This window comes from Notolabrus celidotus, chromosome 22 (genome assembly GCF_009762535.1).
Source record: "Notolabrus celidotus isolate fNotCel1 chromosome 22, fNotCel1.pri, whole genome shotgun sequence".
NCBI classification, from domain to species: Eukaryota; Metazoa; Chordata; class Actinopteri; order Labriformes; family Labridae; genus Notolabrus; species Notolabrus celidotus.
This window is the reverse complement of record NC_048293.1, coordinates 10,093,935-10,119,564: the sequence shown is the minus strand read 5'-3', so window position 1 is coordinate 10,119,564 and position 25,630 is coordinate 10,093,935. Positions and strand designations below refer to the sequence as shown.

General features: G+C 40.2%; 1 protein-coding gene across 1 annotated transcript; it reads left to right on the top strand.

Moving 5' to 3' along the window:
• Positions 1-496: 496 nt before the first annotated feature.
• On the top strand, positions 497-18,773 carry tonsl (tonsoku-like, DNA repair protein). The gene is given in 30 exon segments (XM_034674925.1): positions 497-832; positions 918-1,013; positions 4,416-4,558; positions 6,219-6,402; positions 6,531-6,660; positions 6,758-6,929; positions 7,028-7,142; positions 7,231-7,382; positions 7,470-7,622; positions 8,259-8,384; positions 8,464-8,662; positions 8,753-8,808; positions 8,892-8,981; positions 9,187-9,259; positions 9,348-9,511; positions 9,659-9,782; positions 9,866-10,110; positions 10,233-10,716; positions 10,797-10,996; positions 12,596-12,702; positions 12,895-13,051; positions 13,136-13,214; positions 13,303-13,323; positions 13,326-13,609; positions 14,286-14,457; positions 14,716-14,891; positions 14,975-15,048; positions 15,168-15,301; positions 18,221-18,291; positions 18,293-18,773. Coding segments are annotated over 30 exon segments (4,338 nt in total). The 5' UTR covers positions 497-807; the 3' UTR covers positions 18,425-18,773.
• Positions 18,774-25,630: the final 6,857 nt, after the last annotated feature.

Sequence of the window (25,630 nt, the reverse complement as noted above, 5' to 3'; positions counted from 1 at the left end):
ACAGGGGTGGCCAATCAGTTTTCAGAGGTGGCCAGGGCCACCCCTGGCCACCCCTGGCTCCGCCACTGCTTCTGCGGTTAATGTTGGGTAGTTTGTTATGGTATGGTACCCTGGGTATAATCGAAATACTTCTGACTTACTTCTCACCACTTGTTTCTATGTGGAACTACGTCATCCTGTAGTGATAGCCAATGAAGGCGCCCTGTTTCAATGCTTGTTTTTCATACCCGACACATTACCTGTCAGGCACACTGACGACTCAGTCTCTTGCGTCCTTTCTTTCTATGATGGCTAAATCATAGAAAAAAATGGGAAAAGGGAGAGTCGTGCTGATCCAGTGCTAAGTTAGAACAAATGAGGAGGGTTGAAAGCTTCGACTGACACATGCAGTCAATGTGAGACGGCTGACTCTTTAATCCATTGAGTAGAGTGAAGTCTGTGCCTGGAAGGCTGAGATCAGGGGGTAATTAGCTGAAAGTCGTGACGCGAAGTCATTGGTTTACGCGCTACTGGCGGGGCTTTACAACGTTTACTGTGCACTGTTGGCTAAATAGGACGTTTACTTATTTATCTTGTAGCAGTATTTTATAAGACAGCACGATCGGGTACGTAAATGATAGTGATAGCATTTGTGGCCGAGCCAAGATGTGTATCAGCGAAGATGAAGTAAAAATGTGTTGTTTGGAGGGTGATTTATGATTTGTCAGTTGGTTGGTTTTGGAGTAGCTATCAGCAGGAAGCTAAAGTGTTGCGCGCTGGCTATCAGCTGTAAGTTAGCTAGAAGCGAACAGAGGGAGCGGAACAAAGATGAGCGCTGCACGGGAGATAAAACGTAAGTGTTAATGTAGTTTCAGAATGCCAGTGGAAGCTTTTTGTTCTTTCATTTATTGCTATTTTTTGTGATCATGTGTGTGTAGAGCTGCAGAAGGCAAAGACCAAATCGCAGAACAGCAACAACTTAAGAGAAGAAGCTAACATCTGCAATCAGCTTGGAGAACTACTGTCAAGAAATGGTGAGTGTTTTTCAGAATCAGAATCAGAATCAGCTTTATTGGCCAGGTATGCTTGAACACACAAGGAATTTGACTTAGGTAAACTGTGCTCTCTTCGTACAAGGCATAAGAATAAGACATACAAATAAAAATAACATCAGTTTTAAATACAAATGAACAAAAAATGGGCCTGACTAATATGTACAGGTTAAAATAATATGATAAAAGTGCAGAGGTAGTTTTTTACATTAAAAAAAAATTAAATAATACAAAAAATAGAAATATGGAATTCTGCTTGGAGAATTGTTGCATTGTATATATATCTGTAAATATACATGTATATCATACATGTATATTTACAGAGAGTATTTATCTGACAGGTATGACGGTATGATGCTTTTTATGACGACTGTCAGGGTTGTGATTCACCATATTGAACTTGCATTTGTATTAAGGTATTAATGTAGTTGGCAGAAGGATTAAATCATATAGTTTAGTTTAGTTTAGTTTATTTATTATTCATTGTGTCGTGCACCATAAAGGTGCCTGGCCCATATGGACTTACAAGACACTACAAAAACAAAACAATATAGGAGCAACAACATAAGAAGAAAAAGAAAAATAGAAGAAAAAAGAGCAGTTACAATACTGCACATGTCCAGCAATGACCTAAAGTAATTCAAAAGCACATCAAAAGCATAGTGGTACACTTCAGACATTTGACAGTGACTACAACTAAATCAGACAGAGTGTGCTCCTACGCTGCTGAACAGCATTTAACACAAACTGAGCAAACTGAAACACTTTGTGAGTAAACAGGAACTGAAGTCTCTCTTCATCAGACATGGAAAACAAATCAGGACAGTTTTGTGATATTTTGTTGAAAAGGAGGCACCTGAGATCATGATATGAAGGACAGTAGAATAAAAAGTGCATTTCATTTTCAACTTCCTCCAGATCACACAAGGAACACTTTCTCTCCTCCTCTGGAACAGAGTGGAACCGTCCTGTTTCTAATGCCAGAGGAAGGATACCACATCTCAGCTGAGCACACACAGACCTCTGAGCTCTGGTTAGGTTAAGAGTGACATAAAGCTCTGGCTGATACATTTTTTTGAACAGACAATATGTTCTTAGTTTGGGCTTACACAGGACTTCCTCTAACCATTTGTGTTTGTAAGTGTCAAATAGTTTTGTTATAATCTGACTCACACTACAAGTTAACTTGTTTCTATAAATATATTGGAGAACTACCTTATCAAATATTTTCGCAAGCTCTGAGGTCCAGGTGTAGCTGTTAGAATAATCCCAGTAGAAGATTTGTTTAGTTAGCCGGTTGTCTAGCATATTAATAAATCTATTCCACAGTCTCACCATGTCGCCCATATGCCGTATGTCACAAGGTTCCCATCCCATGTCACCATACATTGCAAGTTTTGGAGCATTTTTATGCACACCCAGAAAATAATGCATAGCTCTGTATGTAAAACCTTCTCCTCACCTACAAAGCTCTCTACAACCTGGCCCCCACTTACCTCTGCGACCTCCTTCATGAATACACTCCCTCCCGCTCCCTCCGCTCAACCTCTGCTGGACTATTAACAATTCCACCGTCACGCCTCAGTACCATGGGTGCCAGAGCCTTCAGCTGCTTAGCACCCAGACTCTGGAACTCCCTCCCCCCACACATAAGACAGTCGGACTCCATCACATCATTCACATCCCAACTCAAAACCCACCTTTATTTACCTTATTCCCTCTAACTGGACTCTCTGCACTTCACTAGTTTTTAGCTTTTATTTGTTACTTTTTCTTTTTGTTTGTTTGTTTGTTTTTATGATGTTTTAATGATGAATGTTTTTATTATCTGTAAGGTGACCTTGGGTGATTTGAAAGGCGCCCAAAATAAAATGTATTATTATTATTATTATTATCACAGATACTTGCATTTAATCACGTGTGCTTATTTTGATGCTACATGGATTTAACATCAGAATGGACAATGGTGTACTCGTGCTGCTTGAGGGGCAGGGGGAGGAAAATAGACGAGCACTTCCTCTCACACACCTGATACTCACATTTTAGGATTAATTTAAACATATCGAGGCAGAGGTAATAAGAGGGGGGTCTGTGGGTCCTCCCAAAGAAATTTTGAACATCTAACTCTGAATACCCTGCATTCTGGTTAATATTGATGTGGCCATTTGTGCGGGAATTTAAATCGTGTCAAAGGAAGAAACGAAATTATCGATACATCAATAACAACAAATTAAATCAAATTCCTGAAAGAAGCTTGCATTCTAGTAAAATTTGATCTGTTACTTTACCTGAGGTCTCTTTAAAACTGAATAGTTGAATTTAAATCAAAGGTAAAAATGTACAGATAAACACTTATATCAACAAACACTTTAACAGGCATTAAACTAAACTCCCAAACCTGTTGGAGTCAGGGGTCTCTATCAGTCATGTAGGGATAACAGCGATAGCTTAGCTTAAATAAGGGAAGCTTTGCAGTCTTTTTGTTTTTACTACAGTAGTTAGGCTACAGAAAATTAATTGTGCGGATATTATACGGCATAAAAATACTATTTGGCAGTGGAAATTTTAAGGTGGAGTATTTTCTTTCACATTACTCTGCACGAGTTAACTTTGTGTATCAATCACGCCAACTGAAATGTCAAAATGTTAACTGACCGCTGTGTTTGTTTTTAATAGTCTCATGGTCGTTGTTTCCTACAGAAGTTAAGCAGAGTCGAAGTAGGGCAGATCAGAATAATATGTTTAAACAGCTGATCGACCGACATGAAGATATACAGTTGTGCTCATGTGCTCATAAGTTTACATACCTTGGCAGAATTTATGATTTCTTGGGTAGTTTCTGTTGTCTTTATAATATAAAAAGAGTAAACACAGTTGTTTGATAAAAGTTTTGCTTCTCCCAACCACTAACCATGAGTGAAAAAAAAGTTTTTCTCTTATCATTCATATTCTCTGAAAAATGGCCAAAAAAATCACAAATTCTGCCAGGGTATGTAAACTTATGAGCACAACTGTATACATTGCACACCACAGAGTTTTTAAGGTTTAGTGTTTTGGTGTGAGGTTTGTCTGGGCAGAGTGAGAGAGTGAGACTGACGGTGAAAGCGTTTGTCGTTGGCATCCCTGCAATCAGAGTCACTAGTCAATGTATTGATCCGCTGCTATTATCAAATTGCCCTCCGCTTTCTTCTTCTGCAAATCAGTCACCTTGAGAATTAGTATTACAAAGGATGGTATTTCAACTCTAGATTCAAAATGATGGAATTTGTTTCTGTTACATAGCCACAACTATTAATGTTTCTTTTGTTTTTCCTGTTAATATGGTGGTTTACTACTGACTTACAATCTTTTTTGTTCTTCCTGTCTGGTCCCTGTCTTTCTCAGGTGATTATGAAGCTGCCATCAGTGAGCACCAGCAGGAGTTATCGCTCTCTGAGGTGTTGAATGATGTGATTGGACGAGCTGTGGCCAATCGTAAGATAGGAGAGTGCTACGCAGAGATGGGGAACATTGAGGCTGCTTTGAAAGTAAGCACATTTGCCTGCTTTATTATATATAGAGTTGCACTCAAAATTATTCAACCCCCATTGCAAATAAGGTTTATTTGCAAAATTCACAAACTTTCAGCTGTTCGCAATGAACAAATCAAACAAGAACAAATCAAATAGCTTGTGTTTTCTCAAATTTAAACAAAAAATGCCATTTTTGTTAGTATTGCAGTCTCAAAATTATTCAACCCCCAAATTAGAGATGTGTATTTTAAGTATTTTCCATGATCGATTTTTTGAAATTTTAAAGATCAATTATCGATTAATCAATAATAAAACACTGTTGTTCTTATGTCAAAAACAAGGCCAAATACGTTTTTTTTTTCCCTAAATTATATTTTCCACAGCAACTAAATGCATATAACTGTCGGTATTGAATACGGGTACAACATGTTTAACACGCTGAATATCAACGATCAGGCGCATAAAAATAATATTATCTGCAGACATAGTCTTATAAAGTGAAGGCTCCTACTATTAACAGAAAACCCTTGAATGACTGCAAAAGACCGGCAGGAACACTTGGTAGCAGCAGGCAATAAGGTTTCAGTCTGCTAAGGGAGGAGCATACTAAACGCTGAGGCTCTCCATGGTCGAACTCTAAGACGCACACTGACCCACAAGCAGAAAAGTCTGCTCCAATATGCTCAAAACCATACCAATAAGCCATAGAAGTTTGGCGTATCTGTTCTGTGGAGCAATCAAACAAAACTGGGCTTTTTGGGCCAATGGATCAGCAGTATGTCTGGAGGAGGAAGAATAAAGCAAATGTTGAGAAGAACACCCTGCCTACAGTGAAGCATTGCAGTGGCTCTGTGATGCTCTGTGGCTGCTTTGCTTCTTCTGGCACTGGAAACCTGCAACATGTGTAGTGCAAGATGGATTCATCAAGTATCAGAATATCCTAGGAGAAAATGTCATGCCATCTGTGAGGAAACTGGAGCTTGGGCATTGATGTATCTTCCAACAGGACAGTGATCTGAAGCATACCTCAAAGTCCACCAAGGTTTGGTCTCAGAAGAAGTTCTGGAATATTCTAGAGGGGCTTTCATAGTCGCCTGGCTTGAACCCCAAAGAAAATCTCTAATGGGATTTGAAGAAGGAGGTTGCCTTATGCAAACCCAAGAATATTGGTGAACTGGTGGCCATTGCCCATTAGGAATGGGCTCAACATTTATAAAGAACGCTGCCAGAAGCTGGTGTCTGGCTATGCATCACGTTTTCAGCAGGTCATAAAAGAAGAAGGGTGCTCTACTTGGTATTAAATATGCTTATCATGAAAGGGTTGATTCATTTTGAGACTGCAATAGTAACAAAAGTGGCATCTTTTGTTGAAATTTGAGCATACACTTCTTAACATTGGTTGTATTGAGCTATTTAAATTGTTCTTGTTTGATTTGATCATTGCAAACAGCTGAAAGTTTGTAAATATTGCAAATAAACCTAATTTGAAATAGGGGTTGAATAATTTTGAGTGCAACTGTATATATGTATGAGTATAACTGCAAATGTTAACACTAAACCAATTATTAAATCTCCTTACATAAGCACTGCTGGGATACAAATGGGGTTGACCAACATGAATGCTCATCTTACAGCATAAGCTACCTTGTAATGAATTGTATTTTCTCTTCTTCAGCATCAGCGCTGTCACCTGGACCTGGCTCGCTCAGTCAGAGATCATGCTGAGGAGCAAAGAGCATTGGCCACTATTGGTCGAACCTACCTCTTCCGTTATGAATCTGATCAATCAAGGAAAAGTTTAGAGCTAGCCGAGGACGCCTTCAGGAAAAGTCTGGCCATTGTGGTTGACCGTCTACAAGGTCTTCATTTTTTGACTTTGTGTTTCTTTTGCATTATGTGGGATTATATGGAGCGGGTTTACCAATCTAATCCTTATATACACATGTTTTATTACTTGTCTGTTCTCATGTTTGATTTTTACATCCAGGCAGTGTATCAGGGCGAGAGATGAGTGAGATGAAGGCACGTCTCTTCCTCAATCTTGGTCTGGTCTGTGATCATCTGGGGGAGCCAAAAAGATGCAGCGAGTTCATCCGACGCAGTGTCTTCATCGCAGAGTAAGAACATATTAATAATACTTTTATGTAAGTATTCTACAGCAAAAAAGTTGGCTATAAGCTTGATTGTTGTTTTCTCTATTGTCTTTGTGTACAGGAAGGGTCAGCTGCTGGAGGATTTGTACCGTGCAAACTTCAACCTGGGCAACATCTACTTCCGTAACGGTCAAAAGTCTAACGCTGTGCGCTCTCTTGAGCAGGCCAAGGAGTGTGCGAGGAAGATCAAAGACAAGTTCAGTGAGAGCGAGTGTTTTCACTGCATTGGAAAGGTATCACAAAAATGGTCTAGGTCAACAACCTCAGATATTTTCTATTACTTTGCTGGTACATTATATAATCACTACATCTCCATGACTTTCATCCACAGGTGCAGCTGTCTCTTGGGGATTTCGTAGCAGCTAGACGATCTCTGAAAAAAGCTCTTGTGCTGGGTTCCCAGCAGCCACTGGACAGGCAGGCTGTAAAAAAGGCTTTCAAATATGGTAAGAGTCTGTGTTTCTTTTTTTCATCTAGTATTATATATCCCAAACATTGCTGATTTGATGGTGGTATTTTTTATTTACTTTATAGCTGATCAAGGCTGTAAATTGGAGGAAGAGTTTGGGGATGATCAGGGGAAAAAACTCAGCCCCCATCAGGCTGTGGGGTTGGCCGAGCAGCTTGGAGACCTTTATTGTAAAGTTGGCTGCTACAGCAAAGCTCTGGATGCCTATCAAGCTCAGGTAAAAAGAACACAAGTTGTATTGCATTTGCATTGCATTTAACATTCTCATCAATTTGATTTATGATCTGCTTTCTGTGTGTTGTAGCTAAAAAGTGCTGAGTCATCAGGAAAGCCCGCCAGGGAGCTGGCTGTCATCCACGTGTCCTTGGCTGCGACCTACACAGACCTGAGACAGCACAGTAAGGCTGTGGAGCATTACAGACAGGAGCTTGCTTTAAGGCAGGGCAGCTCTACTGAGGTACACTTGCTCCGCCTGTGTCTTCACCCATGTTTTTTGAAAAGCTGCAGAAAATATATGTGTCGTAAGAATATAGGGGAATTATGTGCAAACACTATACACAATGTACAATGTATAGTTTCAGATGTAAAAAAGAGCCCTATGCTTTTGAGGGACCCAACATGGCTTGACACTTGGTTAAAAGTATTAAAGCATACAAACATATATTTAGTTTGAGGTTCTTACTGGTGTAATAATGATAACATAATCCAATAGTTAATGCAAATACTATCTCATTTTAACCGGTGCCTGGTTGTACTGACGGTACGAACCGTCAATGGGACAGATGTTAACCCCACTACTAGCTTCTTATTCATGACGGAGTAAATTTAGCAAAAAGAAGAAATTATTGAAATACCAATTTCGATTACGAATAATCTCAGAATACATGCCAGTGATTATCAAACAGTATTTTGTCTCGAAATGCCCATCCCTAGTAGGAATAGATATAGGAAACAAAAATTAGACCACCTCACACTGAAATTACTTTAATAAGACTTCATTGTGAGCAAACAAAACGTTGCTTTCTCAGGTTTGCTTGTCTATTTTTTGTGCTGTTATGTATTTAATTGAAAAACTTGTTTGTGCTTGTATTAGGAGTGTAGCACTTGGCTGAACATCGCAGCAGCTCAGGAGGAGAGCAGTTCTGCCTTTGAAGATATAAACAGCAGCTACAGAACAGCTCTAAACTGCGCTAAGACGTCTGGCCATGCCAGACTACAGGTGAGTAAAACTGAGAACAGATTTTAAAGGCTAAGTTACTGTTCATACCTAAGATAAATTCTCACTTTTCCTTTTACAGAAACGCGTCCTGAGGCTCTGGCTGGCATCCCAGCGACGAAGCGGTTCATCTGAGGCTGACAACACAGAGGCAAGGCTGCAGGAGCTGTGTGCTACAGAGGGCTGGAGTCCAGATGATAGTGATGGTGAGGAGGATGAAGAGGAAGAAATGGACAACAGTGAATCTCTGGAGGACAGTGATGTCGTTCTCTCAGACTCAGGTAGTCAGTCGTCTTTAAATCTTGCAATCAATACGTTGTTTAATCTTTGGATTTATGTGGATCTTATATGGACTTTGATGTGGTTTTTAGATGATGACATGGATGGTTATGACAAGATGGTGTCAGGAAGGAGGAAGGCAGGACGGGTAAGACATAAATGAGTCATCATTTTGTACCTATAGAATAGTCTTTCTTATTTTTTACTCGGCAAATACATTTTCTTCTATAGTGGAACAAGAGGAATGAGAAGGGCGAGACATCGCTACACAGAGCTTCTATAGATGGAAACCTGAAGCAAGTCCAGTACCTGGTGGAACAGGTAACAAAACTAATTTAAAAAAAATGTTTTGTTGAAAATGTGGCTGAAAATACAAAATGAAGACAAATTTAAAGCAGAAAAACAATGAAAAATGGGCAGCTGACAGAAACATTCTGAGTAAACTGCGAGACATTTGTTCTGTGCTCAGAAGAAGTTCAATAAACTTCAAGCTGAACATTAAAGACTCCACATTTCTGTACTTCAGGGTCACCCTGTGAATCCCAGAGACTACTGTGGCTGGACACCCCTTCACGAGGCCTGCAACCATGGCCACTACGGTATCTGATTTGTGATCAGTCGTGTTTCAGAGTTTTACTGTGTGAATGAAACTCTGTCGCTAATCCTGTCTGTCTTTGTCTAATCCAGACGTTGTGGCCGTGTTGCTGGAGCGTGGAGCTAACATCAACGATCCTGGTGGTCCCTTGTGTGAGGGAATGACCCCTCTTCATGATGCACTTGCTTGTGGTAATCTACAAGTTGCGAGGCTCCTGGTGGAACGAGGGGCTTCTGTCACCTTACGCAATTCTAAGGTTTGTAACGTCTCTGAGGAATTTACAGGAGTTTTTTAATTGAACATGATAATGTAGGCAGTCGTGGGAATCTCAGCAAACTCCACAAGTACTATCTGAATGTAGTTTATGCTTTCATCTATTTCATGCTCCAACCTTTCACCACAGGGCGACGCAGCCTTGGACTCCTTCCGTCAGTGGCAGAGGACGTACAGCAGAGACTTGGACCAGGACACCAAGCAGGAGTGTGTCATCACAGAGAGACTGCTGAGGAACGCGCTCGCAGGGGAAGGTAAGAACATCATAACCGTTAGGCCCCAGTTCTTGTTTTTAAAATGTCCCTTCACACACATTTTTTATCTCCATACGACACAGTCTCTGCTGCTCCTAAGGCCCCAGCCAAGCCTTTCGATACCCTGCAGGACAGCCAGCTGTTTGATGCTGAGAACTCAGAGCCGCTGTCATCCTCTGGAGGGGGCTTTCCCCTCAGCCAAGACTGGCCCCAGACTAACAGGAAGCCTGAGTTTAAAGCTGCATCTGTCAGCCCCAAACGGCGACAGAGCAATGGATCAACACAGAGACACAGAGCCAGAGGGACAGAGGCTAATGTCCTGTATGGGGTAAATTCTAGAAAAAGCTTATTTATATGAATAAAGACATTTTTCACACTTCATTATTTCTTGATCCTGTATTCAATATTAACACTCATATGGCATCATTTGCATCTTTTTAATTTCTTTAGAATAGCAGCAGCTCCTCAGACGAGTCAGACTATGACCGCCCAGTCAGTCCTCTCCGCCCTGTCCGCCCCAGACAAAGCTTCCCAGCAGCCTCGAGTCAAAAAGAAGTTCCCCAAAACAAGGACGCCAATTCCACCCCAAACCCGGGCAGGGAGAGTGTCAGGGGGGCTCCTGTGCCATCCGTCTTTGCACGAGAGGACTACCACAGCGCCATCAGAGGGTTAGGTAGCGCCAAATCTCGTCTCCAGGGTCTGACACAGCCTCAGTTCTCCAGCACTACAGCTGTCTCATCCAGCAGCAAATCAGCCCTGGTTCCTGAGGAGGAGTATTTGGCCGACGACTGGCTGGAGGACGATTTGGAAGAATTCCAGCCCAAGAAGAAGAGGAGGATGCAAGAACAAAATGGGATGGGAGGAGAGGATGTTGACGTGTCATCCGCAGCAAGTGGCCACAACAGGCAGTTAAACTCTAACAAGTCCAACAGAGGTAATAATCAGCTCTAAGTTTGGATGAATTCACTGTTCTTTGCTTATTCTCCCTTCATTATATTCTCTTTTTTTTTTCAGTGTCTGCAGTTCTTCCTTCCTCCAGCAGAGGTCTCTCTCTGAAAAAGAATGGCTCTCTAAAGCCTCACCAGGTGAAAATGACTCAGATGCCAGGAATGCTCAGGTTGGGTAGAAGAGAGGTGAGCAGGTCACACAGCCCCACACTGACAGATGATGACGACAGAGCTGAGACACCCCCGCCTCCACAGATATACATTCAGGTGAGGGGGAATTCCATTATTCTTAGTTACAGGGGGAAAAATGCACATACCAGAGTGTTATTAGCATCAGAACAGAAGTTATTGTTTATCAAAATGACCTTTGTTAAGTTAATGAAAGTCAGAGAGGGACAGCACATTATTTATTCAGGACCACACGCAGAGGAAGATGAATCATGTCACTGCATCACCAGGAGCCATAACTGGCACGTCATTTGTCAGAAATCTGTCTTGTTTCTTGATTAACTTTTAACAGTGATGTATGTGAGGGTTGAATGAGGAAGAGATGATAAAGGGGGTCGTGTCATTTTAAACCCTTGAACAACATCAGCTTTGTCTAAAAGCAAAACTCCCCCATGTTTCAACATCAGCATCAGACGGTTTTTGCACATGTCTGGTAGCGTCTGTTGTCCAAAAAAGTATTCATAACATTCTTTTCAAAAGTAAAGAGATTGGTGGCAGTCAAGTTTTTTGTGTAGCTCTCCTGGAATCTTTAGTGATGTTGTAGTTTAAAAAAGCAGGCCTGCTTGTTGTACCTAAGTCTCTGAAAGTAGTATGGGAGGTAGAGCCTTCAGTTATCAGGCACCTCTCCTTTGGAATCATCTTCCAGTCAGAATCTGAGAGCTAGACACCCTCTCTACTTTTAAGATTAGGCTCCTTTTTGATAAAGCTTATAGTTAGAGCTGGCTCAGGCTTGGACCAGCTCTTAGTTATGCTGCTGTAGGCTTAGACTGCCGGGAGAACTGGCTCATTGACACACTAGGATCCCATCAAAATGTAGACACAGCATGTAGCTTACCTGCTTGAGCAAATCTGACTAGATTGTGATAAATCTCTGTCGAGGCGGATGGCTCTCTAACATGAGTCTGAGGTTCTGCCTGTTAAAAGGCAATTTTTCCTTGCCACTGTAACTAGCTAAATACTGCCAGTGCAACACTAATGGTGGATTAAGATGATATAAGATGAAGTCCTGTCAGTAAGATGGGACTGGATCTTATCCTGTCTTGATGTTGGGTCTTTGTTAATAATTAACAGAGAGTATCATCTGTACCTGCTGTCAATCAATTCAATCTTTACTAGTATAACGCCAAATCAACACAACATTATCTCCAGACACTTTTACAAACATAGCAGGTCTAGACCATACTCTGTTAAATTAAAGACCCAACCTGATCTTATCAGACTCATGTTAGACAGCCATCTGTCTCGAACAAGTTGTGGTTGGAAAGAGGGATAGATGAGAATAAGAGAGAGAGCGATGATAGTGATAAGACGGATAGTAGTAGCTGTTGCCGCTGGAGTATGGAAAGTCCACAGCAGCAGGATGTCTATGGCAACGACTCAGAGGAACCTACAAACCTGCTATGTTTGTAAAGCGTCTTGAGATAACGTTTGTTGTGATTTGGCGCTATACAAATAAATATTATTTGATTAATGGACTGACCTTCCAGACAGAAGAAGACTTAATGAAACTCCCTGCAGCGGTCCTCCAAAGACCTCTAAATAGCCCTTATTGTGTAAAATGGTTCAGATCCTTATGAAAGAAGGAAATGCTTTTGTTTTGTAGGTATGCTTTTTCCTAACTTTTAAAATCTATTTCAGCATCAAGCACCAACTTTGTCTGCTTCCATGCCCACATCAATGCCTCCGCCAATCAGAATGAGGGTCAGAGTTCAGGAAGATGTTTTCCTCATCCCAGTTCCTCAAAGGTTGGTGTGATGTAACAACTAGGGAAGAATAATCCTCATCATATCCTCCCTCCTAGTTTCTACTTCATCAAGAGTTTGTGTCCAACATTAATATTTAAAGTCTCAAATTTACAAAATAAAACACTGATTTTATTTAAGAAGTATTCCTTCTTCAAACTAAGGCTGTGCTATCCTCCTCACATTGTGTTGCAGTGAGGCAGACTCCTGCACAGTGTCCTGGCTGTGTGATCAGGCTGCTCAGCGTTACTATCAGAAGTGTGGCCTCCTGCCTCGCCTCTCACTGCAAAAAGAAGGTGCTCTGCTCTCCCCGCAGGATCTACTGCTGGCCGTCCTGCACACCAACGAAGAGGTGAAGAAAAACTATTTGAAAGTTTGATTCCACGTTAAAAATGTTTTTCAGAAGATAATGGTAAAGATGTATTTTGTGTTGCAGGTTCTGGCTGAAGTTTGTTCCTGGGATCTTCCTCCTCTCCCTGAGCGCTACAAGAAAGCCTGTCAGAGCCTCGCAGTTGGTGAGCAACACACACACAAATAAACAAAAGCACACAGACATCCTCATTTTAAAAACCTGGATTATGCTTTCTCTTTGTGTCCCTACAGATGAGAACAAGCGTGTCACCCGGTGTGTGAGGTGCAGGATGGGTCCTCATCAGTGTCTGTGTGTGGCCTCAGTTTGGCCCCCTCTTCCCTCAACCCACTCCTGCGTGCGCTGAAACTGCAGGCTAGCCTCACAGAGCTGCGCATTTCTGGCAATCGTCTACGTGACAACCTTCTCCCTGAGCTGGTTGCCACAGTGATCACCATGCCTCGGCTTCGGCTGCTAGACATTTCTGCAAATCAGATCACGGGGGAGGGGCTGGAGAAGGCGGTGAACGCTCTGAAGGGACACAGCCATCCTGCATTCCCGGTAATGAGCTCAGCTGGAAGAGTGTGTGTGCTTTTCTTCTTCCGTCATCAGATTTTCCTTTTTATTCAATCTAGCCTGCAGCTTTTTAAAACTGTGCCATAACTGTGTCTGTTTGATCTACACTGTGTGAAAATATGACGTTAAAGTTTTTCAATTAAAATAAAAGTTACTCCAAACAAGAGTTATCATAGTCCCCAAAGGGCAGTATTGTGTAGTTTCGTAGTTGCTATTTCGTTGAACTAACTTATGCCCATGCTTATGTGTGATATTTTGTGTCGGTGTCAGAGGCATTCACATTAATTTTAGCACATCAAGACTGCAGTTCAAGTGTGTTGCAGACTTTATGGCACCTCTGTTTGTGTGGTTTGTCACTGAAATCCCCCCCCACACCCACCCCACACACACACACACACACACGCATAAGCACACGCACACGCACACACAAACACACACACACACACACACACACACACACACACACACACACACCTCCTTCTATGAGATGATTTATTTTTTTATTTTTTTCACACTGTTGTTTTTGACACGTCAAGTAGAACAAACACCTTGCATATTTTCACTGGCACTTCTGAGAATGACAGCTCACGTATTTAAAGACCAATCAAAATAACTCTTATTTTGCTCATATTTGTTCTTCTTGTTATTTGCTGTCCTGTAGTGTCTGGAGGAGCTTGACGTCAGTATGAACCCACTGGGTGACGGCGTATCTGAGTCACTGTCCTGTTTGCTGTCCTGCTGTCCTCTGCTAGCCAAACTGTCTCTGCAGGCTTGTGGCTTCACCGTTCGCCTCTTGCAGCAGCATCGACTGCTGCTTGCAAGTGCGCTAACAGGTAAGTAACTAATAAGTAACAAGTGGACAGTTTTTTGTTTTTTGCTTTTTAATTTACTGATGCTGCTATGGGTGCAGCTGAATTTCCCAAAGAAAATAAACCCTATCCTACCTTACCCTATAAATGACACAGTACAGCTACATAAGACATTTTTCATTTTAAGGGATCCAATTCTATTTGCTTCCATTTCAGCTTGAACAAAAAATGGTGGAGTGTAAATTATTAATTTCTTAATTTGATTATCCTCTGATCTTCCAGGAACAGGCCACCTGAAATCAGTGTGTCTATCCCACAATGCACTGGGCTCCACTGGCTCTGAGCTGGTATTAAAAACCCTGCCTCTCCACTGTCTGACACACCTGGACCTGTCTGCAGTCCGCAGAGGTCCTGCTGATGTCCCACTGCTGGAGCACCTCACCAAAATCCTTTCGCAGGTACGCACACATTTACAATTTACACAACCAGGTATTTTCAAAATTATTGTATGATTATACAATACGTTTGTCCATTTTTCTAGGATGAGTGTTCACTAACCCACCTAAGTCTTGCTGCAAATGGTTTGACGGACTGCAGTGTTGCCACTCTGGCCAGGTATGTGTCTGCATTAATGCTGCTGTCATACTTTCCATAATTATGCTCTAATGATTTTATTTTAAACATTTTTTGTAGTATTTAATTTCTCTATTTAAGGTTTTGTTTTCTTCTTCCAGGTGCCTCCCTTCATGTCCGTCTCTGGTGAGTCTGAACCTGTCAGGAAACCCGTCTGTAACATCAACAGGACTCAACAACATCCTAACCGCACTCAGAGAGGCTTGTCGATCTTTGACCCTTCTTAACCTTCAAGGTATGTTTGCGTGTGGCGAGTGCATTCACTGTTTCACATCTTGTATTTCTCTTTAGAGCTAAAGCATGAGCTGGATGCATCATCTCCCAAAGATACATTTACATAGAATATCTTTTGGGTAACATGTTTTTATTTTTAATTTATTTTAATAATGATATTTTTGTTTCTTACAGTCATTTTTTTTTACATTTTATGCAAATAAAGGAAATAAAGACACAAAAAGTAATATAAATTATAATGGAATTGGAATTCACAGTTTGAAAATAAATAAGTCAAAAATCTAATAATAATAGCAATAATAATAATATTAAATAAAGAGGATAAGAGTGAAAAAAAAAAAGTGTAGTCTAACTTCACAGTGAAAATTAAAGAGAAAGCAAACAACTATGACAACAATAAAATACAAAACAAAAGAAAAATTAGAAAACAGAAACTACTACATATACCCCCACCACCCCCCAACCCTTGGTTTGGTTCTCATTACATTCATTTCATACACATTTCTTTTGTTGTCCAAAAAGTACAATATGATTGACAGAACAGTATGATACAAAATAACAAAATGTTCATGTCCAGAATTTAAAAGGAAAAAAATAAAATAAAGGCATAATCCAGCATCAGTCCTCACATTTAGTTGAGGTAGAGCATCCATAAATGCTCCCCATATCAGCCTGAACATTAAAGACTTCTCCTCACATTATAAAAATCTTCTCTGGAGTACAGTATGTCAGTTCATTAAGCAAGTATCTTTGTGTGCGCCAATTAAAAATCTGAATTATAAAACCATTCACACGCCACCTTTACGCAGTGTTCCTCACAATCACAAACCACCTGGAGATTTGCACACATAGTTCGGCCTCGTATTCCGCCCTTTTCACGCCCACATTCAACCATATACTGTCAATGCAAAGCACTTTATGAATGGACATGCATACAAATGAGCCAGAAGATCAAAGGTTCTCATCGTGAGTCACGGCGACAATAGAGAGGAAGAAGGAAAGAATAAAGTTTCTGACACACAAACCGTGGTCCTCATGAATGAAGCGGAGATCAGAGAGCACTTATTGTTTGTTTCTCACAGCAGGAGGGCCACAAAAAAATATATATTGAGTGACTCCACGTCGCTGCAGCATTCATGTATCCGTCAGCAGTGCCAGAGCATCCATCATTCATCATTACGCACAGATCTCACTGCAGTGTTTATGTTTACAGACACAGACTTTTTATTTGACATTACAGAGAGCTCAAGTCGATCAGCAATCTACTCTCTCGGATATTATCTGACAGAAGTTTGATCTGTGGAAGTTTTAATATGTTGGTTTTATCACTGACAGCTTGGCTTGCGCTTTGACTGGTTATGAGGTTATGCAGGATAATAACTGAGAGAGCCGGTCATGGCTTTACTCCACACTTCCTCAACACTCTAAACACGTGATGAAGATGTCATGAGATTGTGTGAGGCAGTTGGTCCTTGTATCTGCGCTCCGTGTGCTCCGTACAGCAGTCTTTATTAAAGTATGACTACACTCAGTGACTCTGCACAGCGTTAGAAACATGAATAAATGACTGTCACTTTGCTCTGCAGCTGATTTAGTCTTCTAATGTACTTTGGTTTTTACTTCCCAACAAACACGTCAAGATAGGGTCTGTTTTTCTCCTCCACACTTTAGAGAAATGTGACAGTGAGACAAAGCTGATTAAATATTTGATGAACATTAAGTCATGCTTTATCTTTTAATGACAGCTTGGAAATGACTCATCACAGTCACATATTCAAATAAAATATGCTTGTTTTAGTGATGGGTGATGACGTGGGTCTGTTAATATGTTGTTATTCAATGAAATTAAATGTGTGAAAAGCATTGAAATATAATCCGACTTCAGTTCTCCCTCTCCCCACCTTCATCGCCAATTCCCCCTGCCTCTAAAATGAGCGTATGCATGGGTCAGGGTTTGCTTACCGGTAGGCACATTTTCCCGTCAAGTTTGATTTTATAAATCACAAAATTGGGGTGAAAACTGGCATACGCCAGTTTCAGGCCCTGTGTGTAAGGAATGGAAAGAATCTTGAAGTTTCAATGTTGCAACGGCATTTTGAAACTAGAAGACAATTTAAATCATCATAATAATAATAATAGAATCACTATTAATATAGAATCACTAGATATTTAGGCATGAACTGAATAAGGACATACTGCGTTTTAACTTACATGAGTCGATTGTTTAAATGTTTTGGGTGAGAGGTAAAAAATGTCCAACTTGCAATGTGTAAATATTTGGTGCAGTAGTGCAATGTGCAGAGTGTGCTCTTCTTACATATTGTTCTAAGCAAATGAAACCATCCTTCACATATGGCAAACTGAATCGCTCTCAGTTCAAATAAGCGGTCTAACTGAATGTTCCTCGTCATACATGCTGCAACGTTAAACCATAATTTAGGATTTATTATTTAAGGATTTTACATAATACAAAGTTGCCAAATACGGCAACCTTCAATTTTGATTCCCCACTGTTGGAAACAAGTGAAGTCTCAGGTCCTGTTTACACATTGTTTCAATAGAAATGGTAAACTATTGTTGCATTTTGGCCAATCATTTACACAGGATGCACCCTTTTAATTTTTTGAAAACGCAATTCCTTCTGTCTCAATGTACTCAAGCAATGTTTTTTTTCATTTGTTCATACTGTCCACTCCTTTGAAGACAGGCTTTAAGCGCAAGTGCATGGTGTTCTTCTGTATTGTTTTGTTACAAAGCTATACCGCCATCTATTGGCCTGACATGCATACTACAGCATTTTTGCCCTGTTGTGAACCGTATGATATTATTGTTTTGCGTAAATGAAAGACCTTTCTGTTTTTTAATGGGACTGCTTTCATGTAATCAATGCCATAATTTCTGCTTGTTGCTTCGCTCACAGGCTGTCAGGTGTTCGGCCCCTGGGATAGTGAGGGTCTTGATGGTTTGTCAGGGCTGGTCCAGGATCTGCGGTCTTTGCTCTCAAGGACTTAATAAACTGGACCGACAGGCTTTGAAGCAGAGCTGGGATGGCAGTCAGCCTCATCATGGATGCTTTGTTGATCGAAACAGCAAGTTTTTGATCTCTGAGACAGCTTCTTCATGAAGACATGAAAATGAACCATCTTCAGAGACAATGGCAGAGTCTTGATACCTGAAACAGATTCATGAATAAATAAGAATTTAAGTTGTGTCATAGTTGAATGTGACACTTGTTTTTATGAAAAGATGCTGTTTTCAGGTTTTGGTCAGTTGCAGTGAAATATGAGGCTTAAATCATTAAAAGAACCAACAGCATTGGGGAAAAAGACACTCTGTAAATAGATTGTTTCATGTGTTTAGTATACCTTATTTATGTTTACCTTTGAAGTACAGTTTGTCAGCAGTGTGTTGGATCCTTCCTGACATATTGTATGATCTGGTTCAGAAGAAAAATTAAAGTGACTTAATATGCGTGGTGTCTTTCAGTTGCCCATTTTTCAATTGAAGCCAGAAGAAGATGCTTGTCTGTTTAAACAAAAGAGATCCTACATAAAGCTGAAAGCATTAAAGCAATTAGCTTGAATAACAATTTCGGGGACGCCTATTAACACCACCAAACATCCTCCAACCTTTTATTTAAATTCTTATCACATAAATTCAAGAATTACTATTTTAAGTTTTCTGAGAAGCTCCACCACAAAAACAAATACATTTTATGTGTGATTTTTTTTCTTCAGACACTAGTTGTTATAGTTAAGCTGGATCAGGCTTGGACCAGCTTTTGTCATGCTGCTATAGGCCTAGACTGCCGGGGGAACTGGCACACTGACACACTGGGATCCTAGCTCACCTTCTTCCCCCCAACCCCTTCATCACTTACTTTAACTCTGCCTGTCCCATTAAAGTTACTAACCATAGACCTTTCTGGAGTCCCTGAGCTCCATTGTCTCGTAGATTCCTCTGAGCTGCCGTGACGTCCTCCTGCTGTGGACGATCTGGACTCCAGCTGATACGGACGTGCTGGGACTCCAGCGGCAACAGCTTCTACGACTCGTCTCATCACTATCACCTCTCTCTCTTACTCCCTCTATCTGTCTTTCCAGACCCAACTCAGTCGAGGCATGATGGCTGTCTAACATGAGTCTGGTTCTGCCTGAGGTTTCTGCCTGTTAAAAGGAAGTTTTTCCTCACCACTGTAACTAGCTAAATACTGCGATGTGCAATGCTCATGATGGATTAAGGTGGGTCAGACTGAGTCTTACCCTGTCTTGGTGTTGGGTCTCTGTTCATAATTTGACATAGTGTGGTCTAGACCTCCTATGTTTGTAAAAGCGTCTGAGATAACGTTGTTGTGATTTGGCGCTATACAAATAAAGATTGATTGATTGATTGATGAGTGTGTCAGTGGTGTTTCACTCAGCTTGAAGTTTCATGCATCCCCTGTCAAAAGCTAAAATCAAGCAGGAATCCGTGTGTTGAAATATGAAGCTGGTGGTGAAGTAAAAAAAACAGCAGTTCCATCTTCAAAAAACTGTGTGATGTCTTGAGACAACACCCTTTTCTTATATAGTCTGTGGTTAAAATATATCTAATTTTAAAAAAGATATCATTTTCTGTAAACTGACAGATAACATTAAGATTTTTATCTGGTATTTTTTATATACACTACCGTTCAAAAGTTTGGGGTCACCCAGACAATTTTGTGTTTTCCATGAAAACTCACACTTTTATTTATCAAATGAGTTACAAAATGAATAGAAAATATAGTCAAGACATTGAGAATGTTAAAAATAATGATTTTTAGTTGAAATAATAATTTTGTCCTTCAAACTTTGCTTTCATCAAAGAATGCTCCCTTCGCAGCAATTACAGCATTGCAGACCTTTGGTATTCTAGCTGTTTATTTGTTGAGGGAATCTGAAGAAAATTTTACCCCACGCTTCCTGAAGCACCTCCACAAGTTTGATTGGCTTGATGGACACTTCTTGCGTACCATACGGTCAAGCTGCTCCCACAACAGCTCAATGGGGTTGAGATCTGGTGACTGCGCTGTCCACTCCATTACAGACAGAATACCAGCTGCCTGCTTCTTCCCTAAATAGTTCTTGCATAATTTGGAAGTGTGCTTTGGGTCATTGTCCTGTTGTAGGAGGAAATTGGCTCCAATCAAGCGCTGTCCACAGGGTTATGGCATGGAGTTGCAAAATTGAGTGATAGCCTTCATTATTCGAAATCCCTTTTATCTTGTACAAATCTCCCACTTTACCTGCACCAGAGCAGCCCCAGACATCACATTACCTCCACCATGCTTGACATATGGTGTCAGGCACTCTTCCAGCATCTTTTCACTGTTCTGCGTCTCACTAATCTTCTTCTGTGTGATCCAAACACCTGAAACTTCGATTCGTCCGTCCATAACACTTTTTTCCAATCTTCCTCTGTCCAATGTCTGTGTTCTTTTGCACATATTAATCTTTTCCTTTATTGGCCAGTCTCAGATATGGCCTTTTCTTTGCCACTCAGCCTAGAAGGCCAGCATCCCAGAACCACCTCTTCACTGTAGACGTTGACACTGGCATTTTGCGGGTACCATTTTATGAAGCTGCCAGTTCAGGACCTGTGAGGCGTCTATTTCTCAAACTAGAGACTCTACTGTACTTGTCTTCTTGCTCAGTTGTGCACCGGGGCCTCCCACTTCTCTTTCTACTCTGGTTAGAGCCTGTTTGTGCTGTTCTCTGAAGGGAGTAGTACACATCGTTGTAGGAAATCTTCAGTTTCTTTACAATTTCTCGCATGGAATATCCTTAATTTATAAGAACAAGAATAGACTGTCAAGTTTCATATGAAAGTTCTCTTCTTCTGGCCATTTTGAGAGTATAATCGAAACCACAAATGTGATGCTCCAGATACTCAACTAGCTGAAAGAAAGGCCAGTTTTACAGCTTCTCTAACCAGCAAAACCGTTTTCAGCTGTGCTAACATGATTGTACAAGGGTTTTCAATGTGTTTCTAATCATCCATTAGCTTTCTAACGCGATTAGCAAACACAATGTACCATTAGAAACACTGGAGTGATGGTTGCTGGAAATGGGCCTCTATACACCTATGTAGATACTCCATTAAAAACCAGACGTTTGTAGCTAGAATAGTCATTTATCACATTAACAATGCATAGAGAGTATTTCTGATTCATTTAATGTTATCTTCATTGAAAAAAAACTGTGCTTTTCTTTCAAAAATAAGGACATTTCTAAGTGACCCCAAACTTTTGAACTGTAGTGTATGTATGTAAAAAAAAAGTAATCGTAATCGTCTCAAACCACAGAGGTGAATATAATCTTTCAACCAAAAGAGTTCATCACTAAAAGCTGAGTCAAGAGATCTGACAGTCAGGTGCAATGTTAAGCATTCAGTATGTGTAACCCCACAAGAAATAATCTCCAAGTTTCATTTGCAAAATTTATTACAGAATCTGCACTGATACAGAGATAGAAATGAACAAACAAGCTATGCAGGGTAAGTCATGATACAACAAAAATGTGACAAAAGGAAAGCTTAAAGAGACAGTTATTTGGTTTCTTCCACCAGCCGTTGTGGTTTATCTCTCTGTTGCATTAAAAGAGCAGTTCAGTTTAAAAGCTGTTTGATTATCATGCATGTGAACCCCATCAGGGATATTCATCAACTTCAGCAGAGTCCACATTCTCCAGTTGATAGAGGTGCAGGTTCAACAGCTCCTTTGGTCTACATAGAGCACCTCAGAAAAAAAATAGTGAAAATAATTATAATATGAAGAAATCCCTCTGTAATTAGTACATTCAGTATAGGTATTAATTAATTTTATCAATATATTACTATAAAAGAAGATACATAGTGCAGCAGGTTGCCATTGAAATCATTTTACTCTGTACAAAAAAAATACTTAAACATTGAGTGGTTAAATCTTGTACGCATTTTAAAAACTGGAAGTGTGTTTAGTATCTAAAATCTCAATCTGAAAAGACACTTAAATCACTGTAAGTAAAAAGCACATGCTTTTCATTTAGAATGTTTTAAAAAATAAATAAGTGGCATTGAGGGATTTTATTTTCTATTACTCTGAAAATCTATTTTTCTCTGAACAATTGCTTCATTATGAATAATTCCTGTGGAAGGACATATTTAGGTGTTATCATATTGGTGTTATATAACAGTCCAGCTGTTAGAACTCACTTGCAGGCTCCAGTGTTGACACAGATAGTCTTTACATCGTCGGTGGTGGTGAGCTCCTCGACGAGCTCTCCCAGGTGTTTCTTCACAAATTTGCGGCACAGGGGTTTTAACATGCCGATTTCATTGCAGCATGAAAGTAACTTCGACTTCACAAACTGTAAGAGTAAAAATAGCGTCATTCCTCCTCCTATAATGCAGAAATAAAATGAAACCTACCTTGTTGGACTGACAGTCTGCAAGATATTTTGTGTTACCTCCACTGTGCCGTTCTTCCCAACTGCTTTCTTCACCTTGTTTAAGGTCCACTTACATGCCCAGCAAACACCAGGAAGCTGCAGATCAAATTGATACATTTAGTCCAGTGAAGAGGGATACAATCTGGAAATAATATTCATACCACAGGATATGTAGGAGGACTATAAACAAGAAAAAATATTATAAACACAATATAACTTCATTGTAAGCATGAATTAATACAGGTGAAATGGTTTAAAACATTCTAACCACACAAGATCACATTACAGTTATCATATAAAATGTTTATATTTTAAATGTTGCCAGATAAAATGTTATTTTCATATAGTGTAACACAACCCTTTTCTTATACAATAAAAGCCTGTCCATCCATTTTTGTCTTTTAATCTAATTGATCTGATTCTGTTTGTCATGTCATGTCAGGCTCATATTCTTTATATAATAGTTTTTATAATTCACTCCCAATTTATTTGTGTTTTTCATTGCTACGCTTTTGAAACAAAATTGAATATTTACTTTACATTTACAACCTTTTACACAAGTTTAACCTTAATTTAGCCTGAAAATGTCAGTCTCTTTCCAACTATCTGGTAAAATTATGTTTAGGTCTCTAATGTTTAAGTATTTTTTTTTTAATCTTGGTAAATGGTAAATGGACTTGTACTTATATAGTGCTTTTCTAGTCTTTCTGACCACTCAAAGCGCTTTTATACACTACTTGTCCCATTCACCCATTCATACCCATTCACTCACTGATGGTAGAGGCTGCTAATGTAAGGATCCATCAGTATTAGCTGATGTCATTTGTACACATTCACACACCGCTGAACAACAGCGGGAGCAATTTGGGGTTCAGTGTCTTGCTCAAGGACACTTTGGCATGTGACTGCCGTAGCTGGGGTAGAACCGCCAACCTTACGATTGATAGACGACTGACTCTACCCACTGAGCCACAGCCAGTGTTTAAAAAAACAGCTTTTTTTTCTCATATCAGGAAGTGAATTATCCCGTCTACATTTTATCTGTGTCAACGTTGACGTAAGCAAGGTCCATTTTCTGCTCTTCCCACATGAGGTCATTATTTAAATGACTGCTTGCAACCTGTGAATGTTAAATTTGAATTTTGATTTTAAAACTCATTTGTGGGTTTTCAACATATCGCATTTCTTTCTAGACCATTAGAACAGCCTGTGCCCAAGAATGAGAACTGTTCACCTAACTATATAAAATAGAAAGTAGCTCAACCTCTAACTGCCACATCACTTAAATACTACGTAACCATTGATGTATAAGGATTTGTTATCTCATGATTTAAATAAGAAAATGTGCTTCTACAGTTTTACTTGATTAATCTTATGAAAGCAGAATTTGCACTTCACAGGCAGGTAACATTTGACTACTATTTGACAGACTATCCTGGAAAACCTAAACCCTGTCAATCAGCTATGGTACCCACAGAGATGTCCACCTCCACTGGCTCCTCGTCATCAATGTTGACCTCTAAGTGTGCACCGTTGACCATCCAGACTGTGAAGAGACAAAACACAAATGGTCAAGTATACTTCAATCATCAATCAATCAATCTCTATTTGTATAGCGCCAAATCACAACAAACGTTATCTCAAGACACTTTTACAAACATATTAAGTCTAGACCATACTCTATTTTAAATGATTAACAAAGACCCAACATCAAGACAGGATAAGATCCAGTCCCCTCATACTGACAGGACTTGATCCTATCTCAAACTTAATCCAACATGAGCATTGCACCTTGTAGTATTTAGCTAGTTACAGTGGCAAGGAAAAAAATCCTCTGAACAGGCAGAAACCTCAAGCAGAACCAGACTCATGTTAGACAGCCATCTGCCTAGATTGAGTTGAGGTTGGAAAGAGGGATTGAGAAGAATAAGAAAGAGAGAGAGCAATGATAATGATGAGGACAGATACTAGTAGTAGAAGAGTTCCGCACATCCGTAGCTGCTGGAGTCTGGAACGTCCACAGCAGCAGGCCGTCCACAGCAGCAGGCCGTCCACGGCAGCGACTTAACTTACTTAAAACACATTGTAGAGACATTTTTAAACAAAACATCAGAACGCACCTGAGCATGTCACCAGAACGCACACAAGGATGACCAAAGAGGATTTCATTGCTGCAGTTGTCTGTCAGTGAGTGTATGTTCATTTCTTGTGGTAAACACACCTTTTATTTGCAACAGAGAATGGGGGGATCACAAAATGACTCACTGTCAAGCCCCCCCAGACGGAAACTAAAACCATGATAAGCTGCTGGTCTTTTAACAGGTGGTTTCTGGGGCTACCCTTCACAGCAAACTGTTTTCACACTACCCACCTTTTTCTTGTTAAGTTTTCCAACCACACATGCACTCACTAGCATGAAAGGTAGCTGTGTGAAGAAGCCAAAGTCACACTCAAAGCTTCAAGACAAGACAGAGCAATGATAGTGATGAGACGTATAGTACTAGTACTACTACTAATAGTAGTTGTAGCTGTTGCCGCTGGAGTTTGGCATGTCCGTAGCAGCTGGAGTCTGGAATGTCCTCAGCAGCAGGCTGTCTACATTTTAGAGACATCTTTAAACAAAACATCAGAACGCACCTGAACATGTCACCAGAATGCACACAAGGATGACTGAAGATGATTTCATTGCTGCAGTGGTCTGTCGCCGAGTGTATTTTCTTTTCTGGTGGTAAACACACCTTTTATTTGCAACAGAGAATGGGGGCAATACAAGAGAGAGGGAGCAGTGATAGAGATGAGACGAATAGAATGGAATAGAATAGAATGTACTTTATTCATCCACGATGGGGGAAATTCAGGTGTCTGGCAGATAAAATTATAAA